This window comes from Narcine bancroftii, chromosome 6, assembly GCF_036971445.1.
Source record: "Narcine bancroftii isolate sNarBan1 chromosome 6, sNarBan1.hap1, whole genome shotgun sequence".
In the NCBI taxonomy this organism is placed as follows: domain Eukaryota; kingdom Metazoa; phylum Chordata; class Chondrichthyes; order Torpediniformes; family Narcinidae; genus Narcine; species Narcine bancroftii.
Genome location: NC_091474.1, coordinates 96,367,494 through 96,381,582, shown reverse-complemented (window position 1 = coordinate 96,381,582; position 14,089 = coordinate 96,367,494). Strand labels below are relative to the sequence as shown.

At 43.8% G+C, this 14,089-nt stretch overlaps 1 protein-coding gene across 6 annotated transcripts in view; it reads right to left on the bottom strand.

Annotated features, from left to right (window-relative positions):
• Nucleotides 1-14,089, bottom strand: part of pik3ap1 (phosphoinositide-3-kinase adaptor protein 1) — a 141,429-nt gene that overhangs the window by 73,374 nt on the left and 53,966 nt on the right. For all 6 annotated transcript variants that reach the window (XM_069885834.1, XM_069885835.1, XM_069885836.1 and 3 more), the window contains one exon: nt 1,324-1,487. In XM_069885834.1, the coding sequence (XP_069741935.1) occupies nt 1,324-1,487 (164 nt within the window). The remainder of the gene's footprint in view (nt 1-1,323; nt 1,488-14,089) is intronic.

Genomic DNA, 14,089 nt, shown 5'->3' with positions numbered 1-14,089 from the left:
CAGGATTGATTCTCTCTGTGACCCATCGGTTCTTGAGGAAACTCCCAAGCGTAAGTCAGAGCTGACTTCATCCCCACCTTCGGTTCTCCCTGGGGACTTATGTGTCCTTGGGAGACCATATGGGACAGCACTCACCGCAGGAGCACCTAAATCGATATTCCAACTCGCCCACTTCACCCTGTTTAATCGCGTCCTTCTTCACGGCAGCAGAGGACTGTCGTAGGGCACCAGAAAGCAGGAAGACCACCCACTGTCTGCAAAGGAGAAGCAGCGGAGACAGCCCATGGAGAGGTGACCACAGAGGAGGACCAGTTGAAGGAGCTTCACGGGCAGCAGGCTGCCGGTGACTCAAGATGAAGAACCCATGGAGGCTGCAGGTGATTGCAGTCATGAGTCTCGTACCAAGCTGCTGGAGATTGGCTCAAGACTGGCTGAAGGGTTCCTGATTGTGTTGGAGGTTCAGATATGGAGCTCAGGTCGCCAATGGTTCGGACTGGACTCTGTGTGACTGAAGAGGCTGTGGAAGAGCTGAAGTGAATCCACGGACACCCGGCAAGAGTGGGGGGGGGGGGGTGGTGGAGGAACGACACGACAACTCCCTTTTGCTTCTCTTTCTCTGACAGCAAGAGGCGCTTCAGGCAATTTCTGCCGACAGCGAATCTGTCTGCCTTACAGTGGACAAAAGGCAATTTTGTGTAATATGACCCTGTTTTATTACATGCCAATAAATGGAATCTTGAATCCTCTGGTACCCACTACCCCCTTCAGCTCAGTTCCACACCACCTATCACCTTACACCCAAACCTCTCCTCCCTCACTCAGGGCCTTCCATAATAGCTCCTCGATTTCACCCCTCCTCTCCCTTCACTCATCCTCAGCGCTCAATCTGTTCCTCAACCATCCCCCCTCACCCCTTCATTCCCCCTCTTCTCACTCACTCCCTCCATCGCCACTCCGGTCTCACCTCATTGTTTTTTTCTTCTCCTTCTCTGTATCCAACTCTTACGGCCCCCTTAATCGCTCCACCTCCCTAGCTCAGTTTGTCAACGTGCAGCGTGGTCCGCGCAATGCTGCTGCAGCACTCGCGACCCGGCTTCGAATCCTGCAGTAAAGAGTTTGCATGTTCTCCGTGGGTTTCCTCCCACCCTTCAAAAATATTTGGGGATGTGGGTTAATTGGGTGTAATTAGGTGGAGCAGGTTTAATGGAACAGATTCAGTTTCCACCGCGCTATATCGCTACATTTGACCCAGTGACTCCAGGTCACCCATCAATGGCAGCCTGCCTCGGTGAACCAGCTGAAGGGCAGGTCTCTGATACCTACCCCACATTTAATCCTCTCTGGTAACACTTTCACCATCTTATCTCGATGTTCCGTGGGAGAGGTGAAATGTGAAACTTCAGCCGACTTTGCCAATTCCTTCTGCACCATGCACTGAGATTCCACTTCAGATTCATTTGTATCACAGCCAGAGTCCCTGCTATGGCCTGCAGGGATGGAAAATCAACACATTAACTGGTTTCTGAAAGGGGCACAGGTATTGCAACCAATTATTCAGACCGATAACGGTCCCTTGGCTGAATCTCAGCGTCAAACCTGCATCGCCAACTAACACTTCCTATCATCCAGAGAGCAATAAAATTAGTTATATTACCTGCTCCCATTTTCAGTTCATTTTCATTTGAGAGGGACTGTCACTTTAAGAGAACAAATCAAGGTAAACGATATGAATGGACCAGTGAAGAGGAAAAGAGTCTTGGCACACATTGAGAAAATGGGGGTGGATCTGGCCTTCCTCCAGGAAACACATTTAACAGAGCGGGAACATCAAAAGTTAAAAAGGGGATGGGTGGGCCAGGTAATAGCTTCCTTGTTTGATTCTAGGGTAAGGGGTGTGGCAATCTTGATAGAAAAAAAGGGTTCCGGTGGGAGTCGAAAGCGTGGTCATAGAGAGAGCAGGGAGATTTGTGCACTGTCAGATATATTCAGAGCCCTGTGCCCTAGTGAACATGTATGCCCCCAATCATGATGACAAACGGTTCCTGCAAGATACCTTCTTGAAACTGGCAGAGGGAAGAGAAAATATTCTGGTGGTTGGTGGTGGAGGACTTTAACTTTTGTCTGGATCCTGTCCTTGAGAAGTCAATGAAAAAAATAGCAAAGACAAAGGCAGCAAGGCCTACCATTAACTTTATGAAGGAGCTGAATTTGATAGATGTATGAAGGCAAAAACACCCAAATGAGAGGGATTACTCCTACTCGAGGGAGCATGATTCCTACTCTAGGATAGATTTATTTCTGGCTTCAGCCCACATAAAGGATAGGATCATGGTTTCACAATGAGGCTTCTGTCCGACCATTCACCTTTGACATTAATTATATAAGCAAGGGATGATATATAGATGGCACCTTAATACTTTGTTGTTAAAGAAGCCGGAGCTTTGTCAAAAAACAGATAGACATGTTCTGTGAAACCAACTGTTCCTCTACTCCAGAGGACACTCCTCAAGACATATCTGAGAGGGCAAATAATTAGATACACTAAAGCAATACATGAGGGAGGTGGAAGAATCGAAACAGGAGATTGTTTTTTTAAATATTTTATTTATAAATTTTAAATCATGTAACATTAATTATAACATATTCATACAGATATTATATAATTAAGTAAATACCCCCAACCTCCCACATCCACCCCACTAATACCCTCCCTCCTCCCCCATCCAACTACAAAGAAAGAAGAAAGGAGACCATCACTTAAAAACAACAATAATCAACTTTTTAGCTGTGGAAACCAAGACGCCCACCAGAGCGGGTTGAGAGATTAAATCTTCAAACCAAGAATGTTTAAGTATGGGTTCCATACTTTTACAAAAATTGGTATTTATCTCTCAAATTATACGTTATCTTTTCTAAAGGAGTACAGAATTTCATTTCAGTATGCCATCTTTGTTTTCCTAAAACTGGATCAGATTTACAAGTTTTAGAAATGGTCAAAGCTAAACATAAATATTCAATTTGATACATAGTCAGTCTCAGTTCTAAAGCAATTGGCTTAATGTCCCCTAGTAAAAACGACTTTGGATCAAATGGTAGACTCACTTTTAATACTTGCTCCAAAAACAATTTAACTTGTATCCAAAAATTCTTAACTTTAGAACAAGTCTAAGTCGAATGAAAAAAATTAATTATCTCAGGGTTCTCCAGATGATTCTCCTTCTTTCAGGTCACCTTTCAGACAGCCAGTCTTCTCCTTTGACCAGGCACCCTTCCAAAAGTTTGATTTCTGTCTCTTTTCTCTCTGTTTCACACCCTCCCTCTCCGAGAGCAAAACTGTTCTGTCTGCCTGCAAAAATTACATGCTCTCCCAGGTAAGCTGTATGCTGCAACTTCGTTGCTCTTTTAGCAAAATGCACTCTGCAAAAGTCTTGCAAATATTCTGTGTTTTGAAATGTTTGTGTGCAACCTGCTCTAATAATCCTTCCCAAAACACCTGTAAATACTCTGTCACATTTCTACAAAATTAAGAAAAACATCTTGAATACATTTTTCATCATCTATATTAAGAGCACACACATTCATAAAAATCCAAAATTCTGAATGAATTTGACAATTTACCAACACAAATCCACCAACAGGATCAATAACTGTTGATTTTAATTTAAATGGCAAGTTTTTATTAATTAAAATAGCCACTCCTCGTGCTTTAGAATTAAAAGGTGAAGCTATAACTTGACCAACCCACTCCCTCTTTAACTTTTGATGTTCTTTCTCAGTTAAATGAGTTTTCTGCAAAAAAGCAGTATCTACTTTCAACTTCTAAAACTAAATCTATTTTCTTTTTAATTGGATTATTGAGCCTGTTCACATTAAACCTTACATAATTCAAACCACGTGCTACCATAATTTAGAAAATATTCAACTCTCCTCTCCACCCGGGGTCATCCCAGCTCCACAGTCAACTTTCAAAACATATCATCTCCAAAGATAAAAAGCAAAAAAACCCAAATATTAATAAAATAATAAAAGAAAAAATGAAAAAGAAACCCCCCCTCCCCAAAAAAAATCTGATTAGGTCAGCACTAACTCCCCTAATTACAAGAAGTGGCTCTCACCACTAGTGGCACAAGACCTCAGAAGAGGAAAGCAGAAAAAAGAGACAGAATATCACAATTTAATTTCAGGGTTTCTATTGACTTGATCATCATCGATTTCGACTTGAACCTCTGTCGGCTTTTGTCTTCCTGGTGGAATCCCTCCCTTCGAATTTTCTTGATCCCTTTCCATTTGTTGAGACGAATAACGTTGTCTTCCATTCTGCTTATTATTGGCAAATTCCAAAGCTTCAGATGCATTTGCAAAACATTGTGCTTGAAATTGTCCATTTAGAATTGCTGGGTATTGAAAAGCAAATCTATATCCCTTCTTCCACAAAACTGACTTTGCTGGGTTAAATTCTTTTCTTCTTTTGACAATTTCATTACTCAAATCCACACAGAAGAATACTCTATTATTCTGGGTCATTTAAGGGCTTTGTTGTTCCCTGGCGTTTTGAACTGCCATTTTCAACTCATCTTGGTAACGTAAACATTTAATCAAAATAGAGCATAGTGATTGACCCGGATATGGTGTTTTTCCTTTGAGCTCTATGTGCTCTATCAAGTTCCAAACCATTTGGAAAATTCTCTGATCCCAAAATTTCAGGCAGCCAATTTTGAAAAAATTGTACTGAATTAGTGCCCTGAAAGTCCTCAGGCAAAGCAACAATTTTTTTAACCTTATTTCTTCCACTCACTCAGTGATTTTCCAACATATCAACTTTTTGTAGTAAGTCTTTCTTCTGAATTTCCCACGCCGTAAAAAGAACCTTCTATCTTGTTAACTGTATCTTTACATTCCCCTACCTCCATGTGACATTCCAGAAAGTCTTCTTCAAATTTTTGAACTTTGATTTTAATTTTGTCAACAGTGTTATTGCACTTTGCCATATCTGTCTTCATAACATTCTAATAGCTCCCAATTGAGTAGTAAAATCTGCTTTCACCTGCAAAATTTGCATCCATTTTTTCAAAAATTTTATCAAAAATCTGTGGATCAAGAGGTTTTGGAGGAACATAATATGCACCCATTTTACCTTGAATATATTGGTCTTCTTCTTCTGATTCCTCTCCCTGTGATTGTGGCACAAGACTCTCCTCTTCCACTCCTACCTCCTCCTCTGTGTAAGTTGTTAGTGGGTGAAATTGCAGGCAGGCCTTCTGGTTGGATCCGCAGACTCCGACTCAGTCACTTCCGCAGTGCACACTTGCCAAGTTCCATGGATGCGCATTGATTCCACAGTCAGTTCTATAATTTTCTTCCGTGCTCCGGCACCATCTTCTCCAGCTCCCCAAGAAGGAGGTGCTGGAATCTGGATTCTCAACCGTGGAAGCTTCGTAGATCAAGGCTGGAGAGGAACCAAGATCGGAAGCTGAGTCTTCAAGGTCGGCCCAGCTTCTTCTATCACTGTAACTTCAGTTATTGTAGACTTTTTTTGCAGTTTGTGTTATAGATTTTTTTTGCAGCCATCTTTTAAGATCTCTAGAAGAATTTTTAAATTTTTCAATACTTAATTTAAAAGTCGGGTATTAATTAATTCTGACAGGAGAGGCGTTTTCTGTGTCTTCACTCTACGCCATCACACCACACCCCCCAGAACAGGAGATTACGTGTTTAGAGAAGGACTTTTAAAACTCCAGCTCTGAAGAACAATATAGAGTTCTAACAAAGAAAAAAAATTGAAATACAAAATGCTTCAAACACATAGAAAAGACCATAATGAGGTCAAAACAAAAATATTACAAATTGGTGGCAAAGAGCCCATAAAGTCCTCTCCTGGCAGTTGAGGGCAGAACAGGCCTCAAGGATGATCAATGCAATACAAACTGGGAATGAGAGGATCTCATACAAGTCAAAAGAAATTAATGAAACATTCAGGCATTTTTATGAAAATCTATATAAAATAGAATTAGCGGTTGTGGGGGGGGGGGGTGGGGGAGCAGATAAAATCAACAACCCTGTCAAAATTGTTGGAACTATCAAATTTAGACCTTGAAGAACAGGAAGAGTTAGATCTCCCCTTCACAGAGGAAGAAATAGGAAAGGCATTTAGTCCACTATGGACTAACAAATCTCTGAGGGAGGATGGGTTCCTGCCTGAGTTCTACAAGGAATATAAGGATTTATTGATATCTCTCTTTATAGAGTTGTTAGAGCAGGCAATTGAGACCCTACCCTCGCAGAATACTTTTCAACGGTAATTATTTCAGTGATTCTCAAACAAGGCAGGGATCCATTGAAACCGTCCTCTTATAGACCAATCTCATTATTAAATATGGACCATAAGATACTTGGCAAAGCCCTGGCAAAGTGATTGGTGAAGTATTTGTCAAAATAAGGATCAAGCAGGCTTTGTGCAAAAAAATGTAGGCTGCAGACAATATAAGTAGGCTACTAAGTATAATGTAGCTGGCACAGTCAAGGGATGAAAGGAGCATAGCTGTAGTCCCAGATGCAGAGAAGGCATTTGATAGACTGGAGTGGGTTATGCCACTTACTAAGGGGGATTACAGTCAATATCAAGAGAATAGTCATTTGAAATGGCTGTAAAACAGGATCAAATATCTAGGAGTTCTGGTGGATAATAACCTGAATAATTTATATAAGCTAAACTACACCCTCTTGCTCAGGAGAATTGAGGAGGACTTAAATAGGTTCGTGACCCTGCCTATCACCCTGGTGGGCAGGGTCACCTGTGTTAAAATGAATGTGCTGACGAGACTTCAATTCCTCTTCCAGACACTGTCCGTGGCGCAGCCCCGGGGTTTCTTTCAGAATTTACATTCATATGTTAGAAAGTTTGTGTGGAATGGCAAGGTAGCCAGGTTCTCTACAGAAAAATTAACTTGGGACTTCAGTCTGGGTAGTCGGTTTAAGATTATCAGGCTTCAAGAAATATTATTGGGCAACCCAGTCAAGGTACATCGCTTCATAATTTGAGGGGGAGATGTACCATCCTGGGCACAAATTTGTCTGCACACGGTGGGTGACAAAGTAGCAGGAGACTTTATTTATAAGTGGGACACTAAATTACTATCTGGTTAAAAAAAAGGCAGCCCCATATTATAACACATAATTTCTATAATGTGAGGCAGTCCCCAAAACACCCCTGACTCTGAATAGATTAGTCACATTGACGGTGGACAACAAGATCCTGGACACCTGGTTACAAGCAGGGGAAGCTAATGTAATTTGAGCAACTCAGAAATAAATATGACATGTCAAATAAGACGTTCCTCTACTACCTTCAGATAGGATCTTTCTGGAGGGTCCAAATTAGGTCCATCCATGACCTTACCGATGTGACATAGAGATCTAATTCGAAAGGGGAGCACATGGAAGTTCACTTCAGCGATGTATTTCTTACACCAGGTAGAAGACCCTAAACTGGGCCTTCACAAATTAAGGTGGGATTCAGACTTATGAACAACGATCGATGAGCGGTGCTGGTCAGACCTGTGTTGGAACAGTGTGACTGCGATTATTAACGGGTAGTGTTGGCTGGTACAGTCTCATTTTCTCCACCAGCTCTATATGACACCACAAAAATTGAATAAGGCTAAACCAGAAATGTCAGACCAATGCTTCAGATGTGGTATTGAGACAGGAACCTTTGTGCACGTAACCTGGACGTGTACCAAGGTGAGGCTGTTTTGGTTGGAACTAGGCCAAGCCCTAGAAAATAAAAATCATGTTAAGAATTCCCACAGGACCTAGAGCTGTTCCTATTGGGAAATATGATGGACATAAGGATTAAGATGAATCTGTCCAAATTCCAAATCCAATTTGTAACCATCGCATTGGCAGTGGCCAGAAAGTGCATAGCGGTTACCTGGAAATCTGACTCCCACTTGGGCATGGCGTCCTGGAACACAGAAATGCAAAGCTGTGTTCCCCTGGAGAAAATTACCTATAACTTATGGAAAAAATATAACATTTTTCTACAAGTTTGGCAACCATATTTAAATTTCATCAGAGCACAGTTATAGTGTGGATCTGCCTTGCCTTCCCCGTCCATCCTTCTACTGAGGGCGGAGTGGGAAGGAGGTCCATTCCATCCCAATCAAGTAAAGTCTTGAATGTTTTGCGCAACTGTGGTCTGTTGAGTGTGGGGCTGGGGGAGGGAAGGGAAGGGGAAAAACGGCTCGGACTCAACGGCAAATTTTGTATATAATTGATAACTGTAATTTTGGATTGATTACTGATGAATCTGCGCTCTTGGCACACAAAGTTAATGCTGAACAAATTCTCAGAAGCTGCTACGCTCTTTGGCCTGAGAATCAACTTGAATAAGACTGAAGTACTCCATCAGTCTGTGCCAAACACCAATACCATAGAACCAGAAATCACTGTTGAAGACACCCAGCTGAAAAATGCAAACAACTTCAAATACTTGAGGAGCATCATCTTGACTGATGGGCCTTTTGACTCCAGGATTAGCAAGGCCAGCCAGGCTCTGGGGAGGCGGCTTAATCAACACAGCATCCACATCTCCACAAAGCTGAAAGTCTACAGAGCTGTGGTCATCTCTTCTCTCCTATATGGATGTGAGACCTGGACTCTGCATGACGTCACGTCAAACAACTGGAGAAATTCCACATGTGCACCATCCGTTCCAACCTTGGCATCCATTGGCAAGACCGTTTCTCCAGCCTGGAGATCTTGGGTCGCGCGAAGACCACCAGCATTGAGTCCCTGATCATCAGGGCCCAGATGCAGTGGGTGGGATATGACATCAGAATGGATGACCACTTTGTGTCTCACCAGCTGCTCTATAGTGAACTGAAGACTGAAAGGAGACCTCAAGGTCATCCACACAAGTGCTAGAAGGACACTGTGAAGGAAACTCTACGCTACTGTGGCATCCAGCCAAGAGAACCAGAAGCTATGACTGCTGACAATCCTGTTGGCGAGCCCTGTGAGATGAAGCCTATACGAGTTTCAATGACAGGTGTTGCCAAAAGCTGGTAGAAGGCCGTGAACAACATCACAGAGCAGCAGCCACAGCCTGGAGGGACAGGTGCAGAGACCATGAGACCAGCATGTTTCAGACCCAGAGCACTGTTTGCTCCTGTTTGCACAGGAGCAGCAGCTCTTGGAGGCAATACTGTGCTGAAGTGGCCTCCTGTGGTAATAGTCAATTTGTCTGATTTCTCTTTGTTATAGGGGAATGAGTATACCACTCCGTGATCAAATGGGAAAGTCACATTGAATGGCTGACCCACGAAAGGGTCCTAGAAACAGCAGTTTGGCTGATCCATGAAAGGGGTTTCTGGCAGCTTTCTAAGAATCACTCACTTCGTGTCCCCTATGCCACTCATCTAAAAAGGACATTTCTCTGGAAACATCTCAACAAGGGTTTTGTGAGTTTATAAACAGTCTGTCATCGAGAACATCTTCACCTCCATTTAAAATCTGTGTGTCAACACTGAATTTCTGAGACTGAACTTTCGAAAATAGTGCCTTGGGCTATTCCACACATATACATAAGTATATTGACGCATAATTGGAGATTAAGTAGATAAATTTAGCTAAGTTAGATAAGGTGTTATATCATTGTTCATTAATAATTAAAAATATTATTTTAAGTATAACACTGCCTGGGCTAATTTGTATTGCTGCTCTCTGGTACGTAACAGTTACAGAATAAAATCTGCAGATGGTAGGGTTAAGTGCAATACACAAACACGCTAGAATAACTCAGCAGGTCATACAGATCCCTTCCCACTTAGTATCTACCCTTGTGACGGCAGTAAGTACTACACTTATGCCCACATCTCCTCCCTCACCACCATTCAGGGCTCCAAACAGTCCTTCCAAGTGAGGCAACACATCACTTGTGAATCTGTCGGGGTCACCTACTGCATCCGGTGCTCTCAACGTGGGCCTCTTCCTCTGCATCGGAGAGATTGGGAGATCGGTCAACCACAGTGCCCACAGACCTTCATGTCTTACTACTGGGAGATCATTTCGCTAGAACTACGACAACGGCGAGTACCTCACGGTGACCAGCAATTGCACCCCATTCCCTCACTGACAATCCATTCCTGGTCTTATGCACTCCCAGGTTGTGGCCACATGCAAATTGAAGGAACAGCACCCTATATTCTGTCTACAACCAGATGGCATCACAGTCATCTGCTCCAATTTCAGAGAACCTCCACCCCGTTCTCCCTAACCCTTTGTCTCCTTTCCTCCAACTCCTCCTTCCCCTGCTAGAGAACCCCTTTCCTATTTGCCCTCTTCCCTTAACACTTCTCAGCGTTTATCTCTTCTACCCCCACCTGTATCCACCAATAGCCCCCTTCTTGCCTGTTAGCCTGTACTCTTCCCCCTTCCTCACTCCTCCCCCACGCCCACCTTTATATTCAGACATCTACCTGTTTTTTTCTTATTCCTGTCAAAGGGCCCAGGTCCGAAATGCCAGAGAGCTTTTACTTCCTGTGGATGCTGCGTGGCCTGCTGACGTTTTTGCTTTGCAAATAAAATCTAATTCTCCATCCCACTCTGAATGACCTCCGGCACTAATCCGCACGCTCTTCCTCAGGATTAACACTTCAGGATTCCATGCTGAAGTGAACCACTGCAAATAACCAACCTTGTCAGTTTGTGTTGGGACCGTCCAGTTCTGAAGAAAGATCATCAACATGAAAGATTAACTCTATTTCTCTCTCCGTAGATGCTCCCTGACCAGCATTCTCTTACTCTAATAACTGCAGCATTCCAGCATCATGATTTTATAACCCTGCCGATGACTAGTTCTTCCAGCATCCTGTTTTTTTGTTCCAGTTTCAAGTATCTGTAGTCTCTTTTTTCCTCCTCGCATTTCTCGCTTCCCTTGTCAACTTTTGATGGCCATCCCCTCCGTTCGCACCTCCTTCCGACAAATCAACTGATTCACAGGCATTGACCACACTCTCATAGATGGCATCAATGCATTGGTGATACTCCATCCCATCGCTTCACTCTCCGTGTCTCTCTATTGAAAACACATTCACGTTCTCCCTTGTCCACTTCTGATTAAAAGGTCATCACTGAATCCAGAATGAGAGGACAGGGGTTCAGGCTGAAAGGTGAAATGTTTAAAGGGAAGATTGGGGGGTGGGGGGGGGGGAGGGGAGATTCTTCACACAGAGAGTGGTGGGAGTGTGGAATAAGCTACATGAACTGGAGGGGTCTGGGCGTAGGTCAATGGCATGAGGCAGAATGATAGTTTGGCACAGACTAAATGAGCCAAAAGGGCCTGTTTCTGCATTGTGGTGGTCTATAACTGGCATGGTTAGTGTAGTGGCTAGCACAGGCATGGGTTTACTATAAATGGCTGGAATTGGCTTCTACCATGCTGTAAATAAAATTAAATTAAACTGTGTTTCTCTCCCCAGACACTACCTGACCCACTGAATGTTTCCAGATATTTATATTCCTATTTCAGCAGATTTATTTTGATTTATAGCATCAGTCGAGATAAATCTGAATCTCAAAACCATCTTGTATCTACTTCAAACAAAAAATAAACCTGATTCCGCATGATGTGCATCAGGCGGGGTAATGGAAAATGGCCATTGCTTGGAAGTTGTTAAATCAGAAATAGAATCAGGTTTATTGCCATGAACGTGTCTCAAAATGTGTTGTTTTGCAGTGCATTACAGATGTTAAATTGCTGTAAATTACAGTTCCTTAAATACAATATTTAAAAATAAATAATTAGTGCAAAAAACAAAAAAATAGTGAGAGGGTAATTTTCCGTTGAGAAATCTGATGGTGGAGGGGAAGAAAATGTTTTTGTGCATCTTCAGGCTCCTGTACCTTTTTCCTGATTGTAGCAGTGAGAAGAGAGCAAGGTCTAGGTGGTGAGGGTCCTTGACCACAGAGGTTGCTTTCTTGTAGATGTCCTTAATGGAGTGAAAACTAATGCCCCATGAAAACACTCTGTAGCCTGTTCCTGTCTATGCCTCTGTACCAGACACTAGCCCCCTTTCCACTAGCATCCCAGGTGATTGGCCATGTAGGGTCCTGGGATAGGAAGCCCTTTGTGCTGTTTCCACTGGGCCACCCTTAACTGGGATACTAATTGCTTCTCCGCTGAACATAACTCATCCCCGGGGATTGGAGTCTTCCACCTTCAACTGGAAATGGGTGACTGTCTGCTGTCCCTTTTCCACTGGTTTTATCAGTGAACGCCGGGGATATGAGTAGGGGGTAGATGTGGTTAAGCCCCGTCGTGAATTGACGTCATTTGACACTGGCGTTCGGACAATTTTCTTTTCCACTGGACCCTGTTGGAGTAAATTCCCAGTTAATTCCCGGGACAGGGTCTCCGCGGTACACCTGTAGAAATTTCCAAGGGACTTTGGTGATGCACCACATCTCCTCAAGTTCCTAATGAAATAGAGCTGATGGCGAGCTTTCTTCATGATTGCATCAACATGTTGGCCCCAGGACAGACCTTCAGAGATGTTGACACCCAGGAACTTGACCCTCTCCACTATTGAGCCCTTAATGAGGACTGAGTCGTGTTCTCCTGACTTACTCCCAAAATCCACAATCATCTCCTTAGTTTTGTTGATGTTGAGTGCAAGGTGGTTGTGATACCATTCAACGAGCTGATCTATATGTGATGGCTTCCTCATTGCCGTCTGTGATTCTGCTGACGGCTGTGGACTCATCAGCAAATTTGAAGATGACATTTGACTTGTGCCTGGCCACACAGCCAAGGGTGATGGAACGAGTAGAGCCGTGGGCTAAGCATGCGTGCTAAAGCCCACAGGAATCCCAAAATACTTTCAGAATCTGTTTGCAGTGGCAGTTCCTTATTTTGGTGACGTGTTTCTGTAATCAGAGCTTTTTACTTTCCTCCCTCCCCATTATAACAGTTTCAGAATGACAGGCTTTCTCCAGTCCTGTATAACAAGAGAACTGAGACTGGACTCAGTGGGGAATCAAAGGCATGGTTTTGGAGGATGGGAAAGAGGCAGGAGATCAGGGGACAAGGTGCTGCTGAGGGTCGTAATGAGTTATAAACTGGCCTTTGGTTGCTGGAGCTTCAATGTAATATTCCAATTAAGAACATAGAACATTACAGCGCATTTCAGGCCCTTCAGCCCATAATGTGGCAGCGACCCATATAAACATACTCAACAATCTAACCCTTCCTGATCTCACACCCATAACCCTCTATTTTTCTTGCATGTCTGAGTCTTTAGCCGCTTTCAGATGGCCAGAATACCTGAATATAAAACTGCACATTATTCTCCTGTGCAGCTGTCGGGTGGCCATTTGAAACCGGAAAAGCCAGCCAGGAGGTCTAATTACTGAACCCCCCCTCCAGGAGGTATAATATCCTGCTTCGAGTATCGGTCTGTTGCAGCAGAAAGCGGCCCGGGCTGCCAGGGGGCGGGCTGATGACATCACGGTGACGTCGTCAGCCATCAACTGTCTGAGCTTCATCGCCCAGCACCTGCAGCTATCTGAAGTGGAAGCAGGATTGCGGTTTGATGCGCTCGGTAACGAATTCCCTTTGTCCGTCAACCACCGCCAGTTAGGGAGGGCAACTCTGATCACAGCACCCCCAGACAGCCCTGGTTCAGCGGCCGTTGCCCAGCCCTACTCCTCCCGCTGGCACCACAATTGTGTGCCGTTCAACATTGTGCACCACGGACACAGGCGCGTAGGTTTCCTGAGTTGTGCAGGACTCCAGGAGAACTGGGAGTGTGATGAGAACTGATGGCCACGACACATCCCCAAGCCGTGATCGACAGGCTACAGTGGATCACTGTGATTTGATGGACCTTCTCGCCTTAAAGTTACAACACTCATTGTGTCCCTAAGCCTTTTTTTTTAAAACAACAGACCCTTTGATTTCTCTGCCTCGGGGTTTGTTCCCCCAGTCAGGTTAACTTCCTCATTCATCTCAGGTTGAATTCACTCCGTGAACCAGTCAGACTCACCTCTGCGGCATTAACGTGGGCTAGGAACGGCACTGAATAACTCA